A 21,533-nucleotide genomic window follows, 5' to 3' on the forward strand; every position below is an offset into this window, starting at 1 on the left:
GGACAAAGTGAGAGAGTGGCAGGGACTTATATATACTACCAAATGTAAAATAGATAGCTAGTGGGAAGCAGCCTCATAGCACAGGGAGATCAGCTCGGTGCTTTGTGACCACCTAGAGGGGTGGGGTAGGGTAGGAGGGAGATGCAAGGGGGGGGCGGATATGGGGATACATGTAAATGTTATAGCTGATTCACTTTGTTATAAAGCAGAAACTAACACACCATTGTAAAGCAATTATACTCCAATAAAGATTTTTTTTTAAAAAAAAGTGTCACTCAATTGATAAGAATTAAAACTCTTAAAAGACAAAACATCCAAAACCAGCATGAACAATGTTTTCCCCACTCGTCATTAATAGAAGAGCAACGCAAAAACCGGAGTTCTCATTGTACAGGATCAGCCAACATACACCTGGAGACTCCTGGCTTAAGACCATTTTCTCTCTCCACATGGATTCAGCCATACCCTGCTTGGTCTAACAGACTCTAGTCAAATGTCTGCTTGAAACAAAACCTGGTCCATACAAAAATGGGAGGGGGGATCATTTATCCCTGCATTATACATCCCCCTTTATTAGCATTTATTATTTCCTCTTGAAACCTTGCTGTAGTGGTCCACAATCTTATTATGGTTCATCTTTATTTCTGGAGATCCGGCGTGCAATCTTTCATTTGTTATAGGAGCCTTCATAACTGACAGCTGCTCTTTCCAGACAGATGCTGTCTCTGTAATCTCTATTTGCTGTCACACCTTACTTTGCCCTTCTCACCCCGTGATCTTCTGTGCTGGGCTGTGGACCAGATGGATATACTTTTGCTTTGCTGACATTAATGAAAAGCTTCCACCTGCCCAAGCCAGAGAGTAACTAATCTCAATCATAATGATAGCTTTATCCTTATAATATCTCTGCCTTCACATGCCAAGATGGGCTCTGTAATCACAAGGTTCTGATAACATAAAAATACCGTTAGGAAACAAAAATAAACATAACCAGTTCTTATTCTTTTTTTCATTTTTCTCCTATAATATGACAGGCTGAAATGTAAAATAAGATCCCATGTTACATAATTACTTGACCTAAGTGGGGAGTCTACGATACAAATAAGTATTTTCATTTGCTACATTAACTACACTAGGGGAAAACACAGGAATATAGAAAATGTTTTCTACTGAATGGCAGGTGGTGGATGAAAAATTAATAGTTTACCTTTGGTGGACAAAGAAATGGAAGTGAAGCAAAATCTGACTTGAACCAAAAGGTCATTTTCAGCTCAATTTCTTTCACATAGAAGAGCGATGTTGATAACATTCAGAATCAGTGTATTTCTCAAATATTTGTCCCTTTTTCTAGCTCTTCCTTCTGGTGGGATAAATAGGGCAAGCCCTAAAAAAGGGTCCATGATTTTAATGGCATGCCTCTCTTTTTAAGAAAGAAGAGGTTTGGGTGTCTCCTGGATTATCCAGACCACACCTCGAGATCAGATCCAAACACTTTTAGTGAGGTTGGAACATGAAATGTTTTTCAGGCAGCTTAGCTAAGCAGCAACTCGTAGTCACTCACTCCCTGTCACCCCATTTGAAAAAGCTACATAGACGTGTAGCACTGTGGCCTTAGTAAGAGGGCACAGAATTTCCTCAGACATTGTTCTCTCATCAGTGTCATACAGAGCCACAGGACATCAGAGGTGTAATCGATTCTAGAGATCATGCAACTGTCCCCCTTATTTTATACTGTAGGATGGCAGTGACTCAATCAAGGTCACGCTTTTGGTAAAGATAATAACAGGCCCTATCTAAGGTTCCTTTATGTACCACGGAATGGGAGGTACAGGGAAGAAAGTGCAGTTTGGGATGTCTAGCTCAGTCAAATGTGAAAAATAATAAGAACTTCAGTTGACTTGTTTTTCCCATCCCCGTGTTCTGGCCAGGACCATATTAACAGATGCTCCTTTAAATGAATCCTTTTTATTATCCTAAAAAGAACCAAATACATTTGGCTTCTTGAAATATCTGCTGATGATTCTCATTTCAAAGGCTGATGGGATGGCTATTATGTGCTATATATAGTTATGATGTTCATTATGGTATGATAATTTTTTTCTCATTTCCCTTCTCAAAATGAATCCCTGGAGAAGAAGACAATATTGTCCCTTTAAAACTATAACTAAAGTATGTGAACTTTTCCCTGTTGTTCCTTGAACATGGGGCCTCAATGAAAACCAGCAGAGGGAGGTGAGAGACACTGGCATCCAGGATATAGGTCACTGATTCTTTCATGATAGTGTAGAAATTATCCTGGGATTCTGTATAGACACTAAAATAAACACAAATACCTCCCCAACCTTCTTAGTTTCCTTCATGAAAATTAAGAAGAGTAGAGATATAATTCTTGATGCTATTCTCTCTGATCATGTCAACTGCGATACAGGACAGGTTCTTGTTCTCATCACACAGAGACTTAAACCTCTTGTCCTTCTGTCCCTATTTACAGCCAATTCACTCAAGGAATGTCTTTTCTTATACCAGGTGCTGAACAAGTAAAGCTACGTTAACCAAAATGCCATAGACATACTGATCAACAGTAGGATCACTTTCAACGGAAAGAAGCAAGAATAATACCGTATTTGTACACTAATGACAGTGCTGAGACTAGAAAGTACTTACTGTGTAACATTTTTTTCTATGATTAAGAGGACACTAAATAATAACTGCCTCCAAATCATGGCTGCTATTAACATGCTCGTCCTAATAACTTTAAAATAAATTTAGAAGGATTTAGGAAAGGATTAAGATAATAAAATTCATTATTCATATATACATATATGAATTAAAAGATTATGGTAAGCTGACAAATTGTAAAAATTCTCACCTTAAAGCTATTGCTTTTATAAAAATTCATTACATTCCTTAGTTTCTTATTTTAGGGCTAAAATGTAATATGATACAAAGATGAAAAGTTACTCTTCCATAACGTAAAGCAACGTAACTACAGCATTGGAGTTCTTTTTCCATATTAGTCTATCAGACTTCATAATCAACATTATTTCATGCCTCATTCCTAGAGGTGAGCATTTTGTATGCTACGTTACATGTGGGGAAATGCACCTTCTTTGGTCACAGCCATGAAACGCACGTTTTAACCTAAGTGGAAATGTAGCACATTAGCTGATTGTAACATGGGCTCATACTTCTGAATTCCTAATATACTCAAGGAGCACAAGCAAAAATAGCAGAACATAAACTTGGAGTTCAGAAATAAATTTCTTGTGTTAATGCACAGGAAATTAAAATTAGGTCCCAAAGAAGGGAAAAAATGTATCTGCCTGTAAATATCCAAGTGGCATTTAGTATAAATCTGTGAAGCGGTGCTAGTCTTAACGCAATGCACAACCTGTATTTTGGCTTGCATCTTTTGGGTTTCCTGTAGAGCAGTATGCTTTTCAAGGACCTGGAACTTTAAAAATTTAATTGTTAGAAAGTCAGAATGCAAAAGAGCTCACAGGCTATGATAATCCCAGAATTAATATTTAAATAAATAAATAAACCCACAATCAAATCAATAATTAAGAAAGATCTACAATCTCAAGGACAATGTTCTATAAATTATCTTATTTTCTAATCCTCAAATGTAATGACACAGAATCACTCTCATAATTCTTGCAAATATTTAAAGCTTTTCTTTAACATAAAACATTATTTTAATTGAATACTTCATGTGTGCCCGACTATTGTGATTTTATCACATAGGCTGCAATCATATAAAATCCAAAAACAAAAAAATAGTTCACTATAACATGATAGTAGGATGGTGCCAAAAAGTTACTTTACTTGACCAAAAGGAAAGAATGGAAATGTACATTTATAATGTAATGTGATTGCAAATTAATGTAAATATAAAATAAAATGTAGGTTCAAAAACTTGGTGCTTACCATGGGTGATATACTCTGAGAACTGCAGCCACTTCTACCTTGATAAGGATGCATGTAATTCTGGTACAGCTGCATGCCATACTGCAGAATAAATAAATAAAAACACATTCCCACCACTTTTACTACACAGAGTTTTACTCCAACTTTTGAAAATCAACACTTTCATTAATTATACATCATCAATATAAAAACTGAAAATTATAAGCTTTCCTTAAAACAAGTAAGTAAAGCAGCCATACTTTTGAATGGTAAACTTTTAGTGTCCTAAATAGTACAGTTTAAAAGACAGTGTTTTTTATTTGGACCCACACTTATGTTGTAGCTCACAATATAAAGATCTAGAACTGACATGCCTACTCATTATTCTTAGTGTCAATAGCACCAAAACCATTTGGAGCTTAGCAATAAGAAAGCTCACTTGGGAAGGGTGCCCGACTTTATGGTACAAAGACTCTGAGAATCTGACACACATCCTAAGCAAACCTGGGTAAAATTTACCATAATTCTTCAATGACTGATTGATTGATGAATTACATTGTCTTTTGTAATCCATAAACTTGATCCTATTTTGAAGATTTTTGGCACTGTATCACCCTCTGGTAACAGTACTCTTAGGGCATTGTTTAATTTTTGGCTTTAAATTCAGGGAAATCAAAATGGTGGGGAATCAGGCTAATTTCAGACAGAGTCATGGCATACAGTGTAAAGAGCAGTAGATAAGAACTACAGAGGCTTTACTTTCAAGAGGTAGCATCATAAGAACTGGACTGCTAGGCTACAATTGGAAAGTGGGTCTAGAGTGTAATTGGATTGTTAGTTTGAGAAACATTAAGAACGCCAACTGCCATGGCCAAACTTATCTTGCAGGAGTCCCTATCTGAAACTGGAAGATAAGCCCCTTAGATTTAAGTTACTTCGTTAAAAAAGAAAGAAACCAATGGAACAGATAGGCTTCTTTTTTTTTTTTCTTTTTCCTGCTACCCTCTATAATTCTCTCCATTTCATGGAGCCATTATGAACTTAAAAGTAGGTCCGATATAAAAGCGATTGAAGAGACACCATGGAAACCAATCTTACCCTTAGGATGAATTCCATTTAAACATTCTAACAGAGCTGTTTCTCTACTAAAAACTATTTTCTTAAAAGCAATTGCAGCAAAGTGGATATATTTGGTAATTAGGCAGAAAATCAGAGGGAGGTGAGGGGAGTCACTGTTTTCAAGATTTTGCTTTTAACATGAATACAGTCATTTAAAATTCTCTGTGTTGACTTCTTTATCCAATTATTTCCCAACTTATAAAAATTATTTTTTAATTTAAGGTTTGATTGAAATTAATAGGACCTAGTGAAATTTATTTTAAATCAACTCTAAGCCTACAGTAACTTTAAAAAGAAGACAAAGGAGCTTAATTCCTAGTCAAGTTCATTTGGAGAATATACAATAGCCTGCAACCACACTTTCACAAGGACATGCTGCCTGGACACCTTTTATTTACCTGCAGTGAAAAGCCTGCTACCCACTAATAAGACTGTTTCCTTCAAAGATGTATTGTCCCTGGTACCTGTGGTGTTAGGAAGTTGCTTCTGTGCTGTTGAAAGTTAACTCTGGCTAAGGGGTAGGGCACGGGTCACCTTAACATTTCCCTGTCCTATGGAGGGGCAGATAAGGGACCAAAATGTGTTAGAGAGAAACTAGCAGAGTTCTAACTGAAGGGAAGGGGAAAAGACAACATGTAACTAGGACACTGTACATGAGCAAATCTCCCCTTTTCTAAGTCTTCTGATTTTTCTGATTCTATATGTAACTGGAATTTCTCCAAAGAGAATGGGAATATCTCTATCTGATGCTACATGAAGAGTTTACATGTGTATATGAAAAAGAAAGGAAAATAAAACAAGTGGCCAAATTCTTGGGGGAGGCTATATCTAATAAATAACACATAATGAAAAGAAGAAGGACACTTCTGGTCCAGCCAACATAACATAGACTAGTCTTTCCCTGCTCCTCGCTACTAGGTACAATGATAAACTCTGGAAATAGCACGATAGACAACCAAAGGAGATGAGCAAAAGCTACCTCTAACACCAGGTGGGCCCAGCTGCACCAGCCAGGGGGATCAAACCAGTGCCCCACTGACAACAAGCTGCCAGGCCCCTATTAGAGAGCCTCAAATGTGTCTGTGCTGGCAGGCCCAGGCTTCCTGTAACTGATTATTTTAAAGTGTAAAACAGATCATATCACTTTCCTATTTGAAACCGTGGTGGTTTCTCATTGGCTCCATGATAAAGGACCTCACTGATGCTGGCCTCTATTTCCAGCCGCATCTGGAAACACTTTGCCATAACTGACATAAACAGGGAACACAGATGTGGTAGCAGAATAATGGTCCCCATATATGTCCACGCCCTAATCCCTAGAACCTGTGAATATATTAGGCTACCTGGCAAAGGGGAAATAAGGTTGCAGATACAGTTAAGGGTGCTAATCAGCTGATTTTTTTTTTTTACATTTATTTTCATTTATTTATTTTCTGGCCACGCCACGTGGCATGAGGGATCTTAGTTCCCCCACCATGGATCAAACCTGTGCCCCCTGCAATGGAAGTGCATTCTTAACCACTGGACCACCAGGGAAGTCCCTAATCAGCTGACTTTGAAATGACGTGATTATCTTGGATTATCCTGGTAGATCCAATGTAATCACAAGGGTCCTTATCCAGAGCCAGAAGAGAGAACCAGAAAAATGGCAGCATGGAAAGGACTCAGCTGGATATTGCTGGCTTTAAGGGTGGAGGAAGTTGCCATGAGCAGCCTCTAAAGGCTGGAAAGGGCAAGAAAATGGATTTCCCCCTAGAGACTGCAAAAGACAATGGAGCCCTGTTGACACCTTGCTTTTAGGCCAATAAGACCCATTTCAGACTTCTGAATGACAGAGGTATAGGATAATAAATCTGTGTTTTAAGCCACTAGGTTGGTGGTAATGTGTTACAGCAGCTATAGAAAACTAATACAACAGAGCATCTTTAAACCGGGCATCTGTGACTTGAAAGAGGCTTTGAGAAGAGTCAAACGAGAGAAAAAAAAAGGTAAGAAGGAGACAGTCTTCCAGAAACTGAGCATTCTGGATATAGAAAGAACAAAGAAAGCTTTTAGTACATTTCATCATTTCTTAGACACACATTTGTTTTCAGACTAACAATCTGTATTATAATCTATGGCATCTTATATTCACGGTGGACGAAGTGACTTGCCATTGCCTGAAACTGTTGGGATTAAGAAGTCATTAGCATGAAAACCTTGCAAAAGGAATGCCAGTGGCTAGAAAGACAACCCCACGGACCATGGCAGAGCACTCATCTGAGAGATGATGCCTCCCCAAAGCTCTTGAACCACAGAGCTGGTTAATCTGTGGAAAATATGAGTATCCATGACTCTGAGATGAAAATGATTCAGAAAAGCCAGATTGAGAATATGAAGAAGTTTTAAGAATACCTCAACTAACTTATTTCATATATATGTATATATATACACATACATATATATCTGTGTGTATACACAAAATTGATAACATCAACAAAAATGATGAAAATCAGGATTATAGGCCTAAATAAATCTAAATATTGAAATGAAAATAAAAATTATAAGTGATATGAAACATCATATCACAATTTTATTGGCATAATTCTCATCTTTCTAGTTACACAAAAAATAATGGAGCATCCTAGTAAAATCAATGGCATGTCAGAGTCACTGAAAGACTGATTAAAGGAAGTGGGTTTACCACCTGCTTCTGTGTTGGGTGTTTGAATTTGAGCCCCTTAGAAGGGAGAAAGACTTGGCTAACAAGGTTGGAAAGTATCTCTTCCACCAGCCTAGCTGGACTTACAGGGTTCTGATGGAAGGGGAGAGAAAACCTGACACCTCAAGATATTTTCTCTACCATAACTGTGATGGAGTAAAGTCTACCAAAGAGTGCCAGCTTCTTTATGTGTAAAAGGACAGCACTGGATGAACTCAGTGTTTCTTAATCAGGCAGACACCTGGAACTCAAGTCACTAACTCGGGATCTCCCAGGATGGGGCTGGGCACATGGAGCTTCAGAAAGCACCTCAGGTGATTCCAATGCATATCCCTAGTTACCTAGTTACTACTGCTTTGACTGGTTGGTTTCCAAGACCCTCTAAAGTACTTTTCTCTTCTTCATTTTGTTTGTTTGTTTGTTTGTTTTACATTTTATGACAATGAGAGCAAACAGAAGTGACTACTTATCATGAGGGTTTCAAAGAATCAAGATTTCTAAGATTTGTCAAAACCAAAATTATGACAGTCATTTTGACAGTAGACTATTTGAGAAACAAACAAATCTCTAATAAAAGAGGTAATAACCATAGTGACTTTCTGCCATAACAGCAAAAGGAAGAAAATTTCACAGTTAATCCAAAAGCTTCCTTTAAATTACTTTAAAAAACGTTCTTCCTACCCTTCACACCCACTAGGATGAGTATTTTTTTAAAAAGTGGAAAATAACAAGTGTTGGTGAGCCTATGGAGAAACTGGAATTCTTATACATTGCTGGTGGGAATGTAAAATGGTTTAGCCTCTGTGGAAAACATTTTGGCAATTCATCAAAAAGTTAAACATAGAATTACCATATGACCAGCAATTCCATTTTTAGGTATATATCAAAAAAACTGAAAACTGTTACTCAGACAAATACGTGTAGAGACATATTCATAGCAGCACTATCCACAACAGTAAAAAGGTAGAAACAATCCAAATACCCATCAGTGGAAAAACAAATTGTTTAGTTAACATATATATATGTTAAACAACACACATACAATGGAATATTATTATTCAGCCATAAAAAGGAATGAAGTACCGATACATGCTGCTACAACATGGATGAACCACAAACGTTATGCTAAGTGAAGAAGCCAGACCCAAAATGTCACATATTGTATGATTCCATTTCTATGAAATATCCAGATTGGTAAATCCACAGAGACAGAACATGGATTAGTGGTTGCCAGGGGCTGGGAGTAACTGCTTAATGGGTATGGAGTCTCCTTCGGAGGTGAAAAAAATGTTTTGGAACTAGACAGAGATGGCAATTGCACAACATTTTGAATGTACTCAATGCCTCTGAATTATTCACATTAAAAATAGTTAATTTGGTTAATTTTATGTTATGTGAATTTCACCTCAATTAAAAAAAAAAGTAAAAGAACAGAAAATAAAACTTTCTTGCAAACCTGGTATGACAATGAGTAATTCTGATTCTGATTATTCTGCCCTTCTTAAAAGGAAATGGTCGATAAGTTTTATCATTATAAATTTAAAGTTGTGCTAAATTTGCTAGCATACAAGTTTTGAAAGTAAATGTGTTTTCTATACATCCTGGAAGAAATCAGTTCTGTGTCTCTCTCCCCTACCTACTTTTAGAACATTCTTACTCCTTGTCAAGATGCTTACCAATAAATTTTGCTTATGGAAGCGGTAATTTTTACTTAGCACAAAGGTAAATGTTTGAATAATACAGCTATAGTAAAATTTATAAAATAATTTGCATTAAACTAGAAAGCAATTCACACAACACTTAAATAAAACATAAAACAACTGCACTAAACATATTCAGCTGGGCACATTTTAAAATATACTTCACATTGGATTGACGGCAATGTTTTTAAAATGCAGACTAAGTCACGGACAGGAGAAATTTCAATCAGTTATACTTGCTATATATGTAATACTCTTACAAAAAAATAAAAATCAGAACATTTTTAAAAATGGAATACTCCACACACACAAGATAAATGTATTAGGTTATTGCACTCTACTCTGGAAATGTTTATCTTTTAGATAAAAAATAAAATACACGCATTTGGTGGTGGTTATTTTTCTTCTTCCTCACATACCCACATGGATTCATAGTGAGTCTTCTGAGTTTTGAAATACAGGTATTTTCAAACTTTGATGGTACTCCCAATGTTTAATAGAAATTCACACCTGCAGTGAGATTACCTTAAGCAATCTAATCGCGGTCACCCAGCACGTCCTACTCTGCTCTTCTTCTGCACAGAGCATTTTCAGGTCTCGAGGCCCTCCTGCTTTGTTAGGCTAGAAGGCCACAGCACATTGTTTATCGTTAATGCATATCTTGAAGGTAACACCTGTTGAAATAAAAGCCACTAAAATTCTCCTATATATAAGAGAAAGCTGTCTCTTTTTAAAAGAAATTAAAAGAAACTCAAGCTTACCTAAAAGGCTGAGGCTTGCTTTATTCATCTAGCAAAATATTAAGCCTGTACCTTAAAGCAGAATCCATAGTTAGTCGGTGCTCCATGTTTTTTTTTGCCTGCCAGTGACACATAAATATCACTATTGCCAAATTCGCTGAAAAACTGCAAATGCCGTGGTTCCTTAAAAAAATATATATGTATGTTGAAATGGATACATATTTTTACACTACCTTTTGTATTTCTATTATGTTACATAACTTATACCTTGGCAAAAAATATTCCAAATAATGTCACAGAAACAAAAGGAAAGGAAAACTAAGTCACTATATCCTTAAATAACCAGGAGCTGGATACGAGAGTATTTAATTTGAGAAGCAGTGATTTGTTTATAATTTAACTTCCAATATACAAAAAAATATATCTTCCTATTTTAAAATTACTTGCTTTAACCACCACTTCAAGGAATCTGAGGGAGAGAAGAGAGCAAAGCATGGCTTTTGAAAATGTTTTCTTATTTGGGTTTTAAATAATGGTAGTTCCACAAAGGAAAGAAGGTTGGTTTGAGCTTCTATAGCAGCTAAAGAAAAAAAAAAAAAAACAGATGATGATTCCTGCTTCATTGAGAAATGATCGTCCCTCATGTTTGTGTACTGCCTCATGTACCACAGCAAGCAATGAAACAGGCGGCATGACCACCTTCCTTTACAAAAGGAAGGAAGCCTGTACAGATAAATTCAGGAAGATTACCTGGCAATGGAATGTGTCTGATTTTCAAGGCAAAGTGGAATCATGAAGAGCTATTTCTTCTCTGGGAAATCCATAAGATTTAGAGCTGGTCATGGGAAATCACTGGGTCATATTATTCTGTGATAGGTTAATAACTTGGAGAAATGCTTAATTCTGGGGTTGAATGTGTAATCAAAACTGACCACAACGCATTGGTTCTTTAAAACCTTGCTACTAGTCGTGTGGTCCCAGACCAGCAGTATCAGCATCACCTGGGAGCTTATTAGAAATGCAAAATCTCAGGGCCCACCCCAGATCTGCTGATTCAAAATCAAAATCTGCATTTTAACAAGAACCCAGGTGATTCATATGCACTGAAATTTGAGAAGCAGTGCTCTTAAAACAAAAAGATAAAGCAGAACATTCAGCAATTTGAGCAACCCATTCAAATCCAAATCCAAAACAATTTCAGTCATTGGCCAGTAGGCTGGCTATTCCATCAGTGATGATTAGTAGAGCAAGAGCTTCTGTGTATGCAACTGTTTCTCTGTGTGTCACTATTGTTTAGGCATTTTGATCTAATGGATGACTAAAGTTCCCAACTCCATGGGAGAATGAGTCAGAAAAGAAAATTGTTAAAAGAGACCCAGGGCTTCCCTGGTGGTGCGGTGGTTGGGAGTCTGCCTGTCAATGCAGGGGACACGGGTTCGAGCCCTGGTCTGGGAAGATCCCACATGCCGCGGAGCGACTGGGCCCGTGAGCCACAACTACTGAGCCTGCGCGTCTGGAGCCTGTGCTCCGCAATGGGAGAGGCCGCGATAGCGAGAGGCCCGCGCACCGCGATGAAGAGTGGCCCCCGCTTGCCACAACTAGAGAAAGCCCTCGCACAGAAACGAAGACCCAACACAGCCATAAATAAATTAATTAATTAATTAATTAAAAAAAAAAAAAAAGAGACCCAGCCTAGGGCCCTTGGAACAAGAGAGGAGGAGGGAGAAAAGTACTCTTGTTGGCAAGGCCTTTAAAACTTTATTCCTTGATAGAAACTGATTTGCTAGTAAAAATGTCTGATTTCTATGAAGATGGAATAAAACCATCCCTGCCCACTGATACTGTAGAAGTCAATGTAGCTGAGTCATTTGGATGTGAGAAAAAGGCAGCTTAAGAAATACTGGAAGGACATAAGGGACATGATGAGTTTCTTCTCTTGACTGATTTTTGTTCCATTACTGCAGACACATCAAGGCTTATGACAGTACAAGACTAAGGCTGAGCTGGCATGGTTAGCGAAAGGTAAGCATGCAAACGTGTATATAAGGGGGAAGTTGGAGAGCAGGGTACTTAGATGTTTCTCTGTAAGTCATGGCCACACCTCCAAGGCTTGCGTAAGTGTTTATCTAAGTCCCATGCAGCCTACATCTTTAGAAAGTAAAATAAATCAAGACCCTTCTCATAGAAAAAGGGCAGGAAATGGTCACTTTGCCAGGTAGAAATGTCATATTAGACATTAGATAACCTACATGATTTTTAGAGAGGTCATAATCCTTGAGTTTATCTAATATCTTGAATTTCGTTTTTAAGGGGGAATGTAAGATCATTTTCATATATATATAGACTATGGAACACACGCTCATTCAGCACAGGCTAGAGAGAACACTATTATGTACGATGCACAGCAAAGTTAGACACCATGTTGAGGAGAGCTGAGGCATGACCTGAGAACAGAGGTTTGATGCCTATAATGTTGCCCAGCCAAGGGGGGACCATTGCAGGGATAAGAGCATGGCTTCAGTAGATGGAATAGGAGCTGTCTTGTTTTGTAATAGGTGGGAAAGGAAAGGAGGTGGAGGGTGAAGTAAAAAGACAATGGGCTGTGGATTTTCATGCGAAACCTGTTAAAGAATTAGGAATTCAGGAATTAAGGAGATATTGTCATATCTTCCAGTGAAGAATCACTGGGAAGAAAGTCAAAGAAATGTGATTACTGGATTTAGAAGCCAATTTTCTCTGATGCTAAAAGTAAAAAGATGATCCAGCACACATTTGTTTAAAACCACCTTCGTATATTACTTCATACATGAGGAAAACTGGGAAAAGAGAAACTTCATTACAAAGGTTAAGAAAAAGTCTATAACCTTAATTACAAAAGTGGGTAATTATTCATCCTAACATTATCTATAATATAAAAATTTGAAAACTAGGTTTAAATCCTCAAGAAAAATTAAATGCATCTATATGATAGAACACTAGTAGTCAAACTATATATACTTAAAAATAAAAGATTTCTGTAAAGGAATGGATTACTAAATAAGTAGAGGCCTTTTCCATGAAGTATTCCACCACTTAAACCTAAAACACACACACACACACACACACTTGCACATGTGTGTGCACACACGTGTGAATAGCAGCAAAGGAAAACTGTATATCAGGGAAGGGAGGAAACTATGTAAGAACAGTCGGGGTAAATATGGAAAGTATCACTCCTTTGCAACTCCATATCTCCATACCACTGCCCAAATATCTAGTCTCTATCATTAGCTGTGATCTGGGCATTTCCATTTGGATACTTCACCATCAACACAATATATCTAGAACTAAGATCAGTATCTTTCTTCTAAGATTTGATTTCTTCAAATCTCCTATTCCTGTTTATTCTATCATTTTCTATTTCTTTATTTTCCTTATGTCTTTCTCTAAGAACATTAAGTGCTTCCTCTTCTTTCATATCAACCAGTCAACAAAATCTGACCATTTTTCATTTAATCTTACATCCATCCCCTTCTTCTCTCTCCACTGCTCATCCTAGGTTAGATCCCATGGCCTCCACCCTTGATTACTGAAATGATCATCTAGTTAGCACTAATTAGCATCTGTGCCTCAACTCAATCAATCGCTCTCCCTTCCTGCCCACTTGTCCCTTCCCCCCTGCCTCCCCTGCTCCCTTCCCCTCTCCGTTTCTCTGTCTCTCTAGTTGATTTTTTAAGCTCCCTATGGCCATACTCATCTTCTAACAACATGATCATTTCACTCTCTCACTCAAAATTAAAAGATCTGTCCATGTCCTAACCTGAAGAAACTGTGAATGTGACCTGTTTTGCAAAGGGGCCTTTGCAGATGTAATTAAGCTAAGGATCTAGAGATGACATCTTCCTAGATTATCTGGGTGGGCTCTAAATCGATGACAAGTGTCCTTATCAGAGACACACAGAGAAAGGAGAAGGCTGTGTGAAGACAGAGGCAGAGACTGGAGTTAGGCAGCCACAAGCAAAGGGAGACCTAGGGCCATGACTAGCCAAGACAGAAAATCCTACTAAAAATTTAAAGGATCAAATATTGAGAATGAGAAATAAATAATGAACATTTTCAGCATAAAAGAAAAATATGAATTTGCAGATTGAATGTGTATGTTAAGAATCAAGGGCTTCCCTGGTGGCGCAGTGGTTGAGAATCTGCCTGCTAATGCAGGGGACACGGGTTCGAGCCCTGGTCTGGGAAGATCCCACATGCCGCGGAGCAGCTAGGCCCGTGAGCCACAATTACTGAGCCTGCGCGTCTGGAGCCTGTGCTCCGCAACAAGAGAGGCCGCGATAGTGAGAGGCCCACGCACCGCGATGAAGAGTGTCCCCCGCTTGCCACAACTAGAGAAAGCCCTCGCACAAGAAACGAAGACCCAACACAGCCATAAATAAATTAATTAATTAAAAAAAAAAAAGAATCAAGCAAGATATGTATAGCAGAATATATTTGAACATACCTAGAAATACGGCAGGAAAATGACTAAATACCAATGATGATAATAAAATTTGAAAAAGAGCCAAAGAAAAATGACAGATTACCCATAAAGAAGCAACAGTATTGTCACTGACAAAACAGATGCATGAACATAGAATTAAACTCTCATGAAAACTCTCAAAAGTAGTTTTACTTGAAGGAAATCGATGCATTGCATAAAATATCAAGACATAAAACACAGGCATATGGCATAGTAGGCAACAACTAGACTACACGGAAACAGACTACATAGTGCTAGTGCTAAGGGAATTACATTCATAAGTGATTATGTATGTGTGTATGAACGACTGCACAGGTATGTCTATGTAACTGTATACATAGGTATACATAAGCAAGCACACACATACATCCATCCCTGATCATAACATGATAACTTCCTCTAGGAATTTATAATCTAGGTGAGGAGACAAAACTAACACACACAAAGGAATTAATAAGCAGTTACAGACTCAGCTGAGTGTTACTAACTGCATCAACAGAAGTTCAGAGGTGGGCAAGGTCAGTAGTATGACCTGGGTAAAAAGAAAAGATGTGAACTCTGTCGGGCTTCAAAATCCCAGCCTTGATAAGGAGAATGGGGGTAGATTCAGAGTGGGGGAGAAATGGGCAAGGAATGTGGTACTGAAACAAGAGCATCCAGATGGTATCAAAGGATGTATATTGAAACTAGTGGGAAATAAAGCTGAATAATTAGTTTTTAAATGGATTATGGCAAATGTTTGGAATCTAAAAAAAATTACCAACTATTGACATCATGCAATAAGATAATGAATAAAACAAAGTAAAACCCATTTTAACTTACAACTTCCATATAATTCATAGCACATCACTGATATTCCAATTTACCTTTGATGTCCCTTTAGTAGAAAAATATAAACCGGATCTTCTTAAAAGGAAGTAAATCTTTTTCCAGGACTTCTTTCCCTGTTCTTTTGCATGTAAGAAGCCATGGATTTCAGGATATGTGCTTGAACTCAGAAATATCTGGAAGAAAAATCAGATACTCTCATACAGTTTCTGAATCAATGATATTGTAGTTTTATATTTCAAATAGAAATGTGCAAAATCAAACAGCATTGAAAGCACTTATACACCATTACAGAAATAGCGATATATATAACAGAAAATAAATCAGTCTTGTGAAAACCTGAGGCAAGTTCCAAATGAAAATATGCTCACGAAATATACATTCTAAGTGATCAGTACTTAGTCAAACACCAACATTACAAGCTATTTGAATGTCCATTTGAAAAGCTGAACTTTGTCTACAGAGTTAAGTCCTGATACTTCTCATCCCTGCCTATGATTTTCCTTGAGATTATAGATTGACCTATCAACTTCAACTTCATTATGGTATATGTAAGACCATGATCCTGACTTCCATTATTCAATTATTAAAGAAATTGAGCCAAGTTCACCTCCTCGATGAAGGTAAAGTAAACAATCTCTTTGTCCTCTATGGTTCTCAGTTGTGGGTGGGTATGGGCAGGTTGTGTTTTCCAAAGAGAACTGCAACAATATCTTTCATTCCACATGCTCTTCTGCAAATGTGATCCTGCCACTGAACCAAGAGGTGAAGTTTCTCCACCCCCTTGAATCTGGGCAAGGCTCGTGACTGCTCTGACCAATAGGATATGGCGGGACAGGCTGCCGTTCTCACTGTAGTCCCTTAACTAGCCTGATGGCTTCCACTCCTTAACTCTTGGAAGCTAACTTTCATATAAGAAACGTGACTACCCTGAGATGGCTATGTGGTGAGAAGCACAAGGCAACTGGAAAAGCCTTGGAGAATGACACACCATGTGGAGAGAGAGAGAGAGAGAGAGGCCAAGGAGTACCAGACACATGTAGTGAAAAGCTATCTTAGAAGAAGCGGATCCACAATCCCTTTGGGAGTCAACCTGCCTCAGAGACCCATCCAGCTAAACCCTTCCCAAATACCAACCTACAAAACTGTTGACAAAATATGAGTGGGTACTTAAGCCATTAAGATTTAGAATAGTTTGTAACCCAGTGATAATTAACTGAGACAGCAGGCATGTGTTGGTCAGGAAATTGAGAATGAAAAGGAATAGCTCTGAGTGGCTGTGCTCAGCATCCTTAATAAGACAGTGGAAATGCATTAGTGTCTCACTAAAAGAAGAAAATGGAAATCCCTATGAATAAACGAATGCAAAATGTTAAAACTGAAACTAAGAGAAAATATTAGCTCAAACAACGTAACATAGTTTTAAAAGGCTATTCGGGGAAATGCTGAGAGTAGATAATGTTTTTTAAATAAATTAATTAAAAAACTTTTAATTTAATGAGCCACAGATATTAATTAATTGACATGCAAAGCAGGCAAGTAGGTTTTTTAGTTTGAGTGCTTTCCAAGTTATTAAACCAAACCAATTAAATTTTAAAAAGGGAGTCATAGAGGTCACACTGGAAAAAGAAGGAATGTTTTAAAAAGTGGAAACATTGCCTCAGTGGAGAGAAGAGGTCAGGGGCACATGCAGGACTATCTGATTCCAAAGCTATGACTTTTCTTGTTTTTATAATTTAACATTAAAATAATATAACTAAATTATAGGAGAATTTGGGAAAGGAGGCAGAAGAAAAACTCCAATCCACCGCCCTGTCATAATCCAAAGGCAAAGTATAAAGAGGCGTGAGAGCTAGGGGTGCTGGGGCACTGCCGCTGCTGCCATTCACCCTAACATTCTACAGGGTGTCTGTGACAACCTAGTAGCACATAAGTAGCTTTTAGAGAAATCCTGAGGCTAATCATATTTCTAAAATATTTTGAAGCAAAAAATGAAATATAACCTATTACAAATAAAAAGCCCATAGAAAACAAATTTGTGATACCCAATATATTTACCAGTATATTCAAATACCAACATATTTAAAGTAATATCTATACTGGAACTATTAAAAGTTTTCTTCATTAAAGATCAGAGACTATTGAGTGGGTTCGGGGATGCCTGGTGTTTAGATCAAACAGCAACCATTATAAAGACATTGCTCACCATTAACCTGTTAACAAGTATAGTATCAAATATAAAACAACTGAAATTTTTTATTGTAATGAAAATGTCTTGGAAAATGGTCACCTACAGCCATTGCCAGTTTGTAAGAAATGAGCTCAATAGATGCAAAACTAAGGAAATTTTAAATTAAATAACTAGTATTCTTAATTCAGCTATTTCATGTTTCAGTCAAGTGTTTCCATCATAGATAATATTTCATTTAATTGCTAAATATTTTATCACAAATAGGATTGAGAGCATTTATTATAAAAGTTAACACTAAATATCTGTTGGTAAAATGTCTATAGTTTACTGGAAATTTTGATTTTTTCAAAGACTAGCATAATCTTTAAATACATCAGAGAGCAAAACTCTGCAAGTTTCCTTTCATGATACACATTTTTTAAACACTTAAAATCCTTTGACAGTTGTTCAAAACTGGGAAGAATAATATAGTTAGGGGTCTTTACTGATTTACAGAATTCTTTATCTAGATTGTGCTCTTTTCTTTTCTTTCCTCTTCTTCTCTTTTCCAACTTTATCTCCAGCAAAAATTAACCACTCAAGGCATACCATCCAAAATCTGGACATGTATAAATATGGACCTCACTAAATAGACATTTCTCCAAAGAAGACATACAGATGGCACATGAAAAGATGCTCAACATCACTAATTATTAGAGAAATGAAAGTCAAAGCTACAATGAGGTATCACCTCACACTGGTTAGAATGGCCATCATCAAAAAGTCTACAAATAATAAATGCTGGAGAGGGTGTGGAGAAAAAGGAACCCTCCTACACTGTTGGTAGGAATGTAAATTGGTACAGCCACTATAGAGAACAGTATGGAGGTTCCTCAGAAAACTAAAAATAGAGCTACCATATGATCCTGCAATCCCATTCCTGGGCATATATCTGGAGAAAACCATAATTGGAAAAGACACATGCACCCCAGTGTTCATTGCAGCACTATTTACAACAGCCAAGACATGGAAGCAACCTAAATGTCCATTGACAGATGAATGGATAAAGAAGTTGTAGTACATATATACAATGGAATATTACTCAGCCATAAAAAACGAATGAAATAATGCCATTTTCAGCAACATGGTTGGACCTAGAGATTATCCTACTAAGTGAAGTAAGCCAGCCAGAGAAAGACAAATATCATATGATATCGCTTATATTAGAATCTAAGGGAAAAAAATACAAATGAACTTATATACAAAACAGAAATAGACCCACAGACATAGAAAACAAACTTATGGTTACCAAAGGGGAAGGGGGAGGATAAATTAAGAGTTTGGGATTAATATATACATACTACTATATATAAAATAGATAACCAACAAGGACCTACTGTATAGCTAAGAGAACTATACTCAATATTTTGTAATAACCTATAAGGGAAAAGAATCTGAAAAAAAATAACTCTATATGTGTGTATAACTTAATCACTTTGCAGTACACCTGAAACTAACACAACATTGTAAATCAACTATACTTCAATTTAAAAAAAGAATATTGTCAACTCTCATGAAGTAAAAAAAAAAAAGGCATGGAAATGCAAGATAAATGAGTATATCTACTTATAAAATTAGAAATATAAATAAATAAGTAAATAAGGACCTTACAGTTTCCCTTCATTATTTAGTACTTACATATTTTAGTGAAAAAATATATTTTACCTGCAAAATCTGTGTGGGGGATATTTCACCATTGGTTTCAGTTGCAAAAGACACCATATGCTCTGGAAAAAAATACTGACGAAAAGATACATGTTATATTATCCCAAAGCCATGCCAGAAAAGATCGAACTATGACCAACACAGTAATCTAAAGCAAAAGCTCTTTAAATCAGGGTGTTGAAAATTCACCCAAAGCGCTTTTAAAAATGCCAGTCCCTGACTCTACCCGCAGGTATCTTAATGAGAGAGAAGGTAGGAGCAGGGCCCAAAGACTAGCCAAACACCCTCAGATGGTGCTGATACACAGAGATCCACGTACCTCCAGTTACAAACACTGCCCTCAGGCTGACAGTGTGCTAGCTCCCATACGTCTTCCCTGAGTCCTGCAACCACTCTAGCAGGTACTGAAGGACTATCAGCTCCATTTCATAAAGTCAAGGCTCATAGAAGTAAAGGATATATATACCCAAGGTCACAGCCCATAGAGTAGAGGAACAAGGAGTTAAACTAGAGGGTCAGGGAGCTAAAATGACAGTCTTTTCCACCTTCGATCTTTCCAAACCTGTTTAATCATAAAATTCACCCAGGAAAGCTGTTTAAAAATAGGAATTCCCAGGCCTCTTTCCTGGAGTGTCTGATTCAGTAGGTCAGGGTAGGACCTGGATCCTGTATTTTTAACAAGCACTATCCCCTTCCCCAGGGAGTTTTTATGATCAGGCAAGTTTGGGAAAATATATGCCACTATACTTCCTTTAGGACAGGGTTTTTGAAGCGTAGTTCTATTAATGTTGGTCTAATAACGCTGTGTTGGGGGGACTGTCCTGTGCATTGCAGGACGTTTAGATCATTCCTGGCCTCCACCCACTAGCAGCACCCCCATCCCCCCAGTATGACAACCAAAAATGTCTCCAGACATTACCACATCACCCCCCAGTTGAGAACCACTACTCTAAGTCTACAAAATGAATCTACAGCCTTGTTTAAACTAAAAAAAAAAAAAACTGAAACTGAGCACTAAACCCTATGTCTTTAACTATGACTTTTAAATTCTTGCTTTTAATAAAGATTCATAATAAGAAAACAGTTTCCTTTCAAATTCTAATTCTATTTAATTTTTATTAGGACTCGTATTTTCTTTATCAAAGACCATCCCACTATGTTTCTATTAATAATTGAAATAAAAGAGAGCGTAAAAGGTCTTTCAGGGTTTGAAAATATTCTATTATGTTGTGTATCATATATTTTTCATAAAGTATCATTTCAATCCAATTATCCAAAACTTAGTGTAAAAATGTGCTACAGCTGCAGAGTCAAAAACAATTTAAAATAATGAGCCCAGAGGCTATTCTGACTTCTCTAGATCACTAGTCTTCATTAGAATGTGACATACATTTACTTTCTTTTAAAAAGAACTATAATGAAAGGAGTATTTACTAGATAATGCACTGGTCTTTATCTCATTTCTACTTAGCTCAATTATTGCACTGAAAACAAAATAGTTTGGAACAGCAAGATGCATGTCAATCTAAACTTCTGGCTAAGTTTCAACACTCCCAACCAACATCAATCTGTTTTTCCTTTAGAATTTTTCTTATTTAATTTCCTAAATTCTGTGAAAAGAGTTAAACCATAATATTTTGGAATCTGCTTAGAGATATCTAATAATTTCCCAAATCAAATGTAGTTGTTTTTCTTAAAAAGCAAGAAAAGAAGCAATAGTTCCCCAAAACCATGTATATGAACTTCTGTGACGATGTTGGCTAATCATTGTTAGAGTAAGAAGTGTGACTATAATTTTAAAGGGCCAGAATTCTTACCTACAGTTTACCAAATAGGGACTTGTATTTTATCCATAGTGACATTTTTCTTCACATAAAATAAAATAAAATTTAACTAAACTCATTCATTTTCCATAACTATTAATGGGGATTTCACTTACCATTGGGTTTTTAAAGAATTCATATTTGGCATAATTTTTTCTAAAGTATAGCTTATTTTCTTCTTCCATTCCCCAGTTAGATAGCACTTCAATCACCAGCTCGTGGTCTTCTATTGTTCTTTCTGTAAAGAATGTTCCAGTGAGCACGTCAACAGATAGATGGATGGATGGATAGATAGAAAGATAGACAGGTAGGTA

At 36.9% G+C, this 21,533-nt stretch overlaps 1 protein-coding gene across 7 annotated transcripts in view; it reads right to left on the reverse strand.

Annotated features, from left to right (window-relative positions):
• The window catches only part of GRB14 (growth factor receptor bound protein 14), a 177,945-nt gene that overhangs the window by 5,769 nt on the left and 150,643 nt on the right, over nucleotides 1-21,533 (reverse strand). For 3 of the 7 annotated variants that reach the window (XM_036858656.1, XM_036858653.1, XM_036858657.1), the window contains 7 exons: nucleotides 21,336-21,457; nucleotides 19,397-19,471; nucleotides 15,540-15,677; nucleotides 10,242-10,352; nucleotides 9,955-10,050; nucleotides 3,931-4,011; nucleotides 3,392-3,454 (listed from right to left, as the gene is read on the reverse strand). In XM_036858656.1, the coding sequence (XP_036714551.1) occupies nucleotides 3,392-3,454; nucleotides 3,931-4,011; nucleotides 9,955-10,050; nucleotides 10,242-10,352; nucleotides 15,540-15,677; nucleotides 19,397-19,471; nucleotides 21,336-21,457 (686 nt within the window). The remainder of the gene's footprint in view (nucleotides 1-3,391; nucleotides 3,455-3,930; nucleotides 4,012-9,954; nucleotides 10,051-10,241; nucleotides 10,353-15,539; nucleotides 15,678-19,396; nucleotides 19,472-21,335; nucleotides 21,458-21,533) is intronic. The other 4 variants (XM_036858654.1, XM_036858659.1, XM_036858655.1 and 1 more) reach the window with 3 other exon arrangements.

Source organism: Balaenoptera musculus, chromosome 7 (genome assembly GCF_009873245.2).
Source record: "Balaenoptera musculus isolate JJ_BM4_2016_0621 chromosome 7, mBalMus1.pri.v3, whole genome shotgun sequence".
NCBI classification, from domain to species: domain Eukaryota; kingdom Metazoa; phylum Chordata; class Mammalia; order Artiodactyla; family Balaenopteridae; genus Balaenoptera; species Balaenoptera musculus.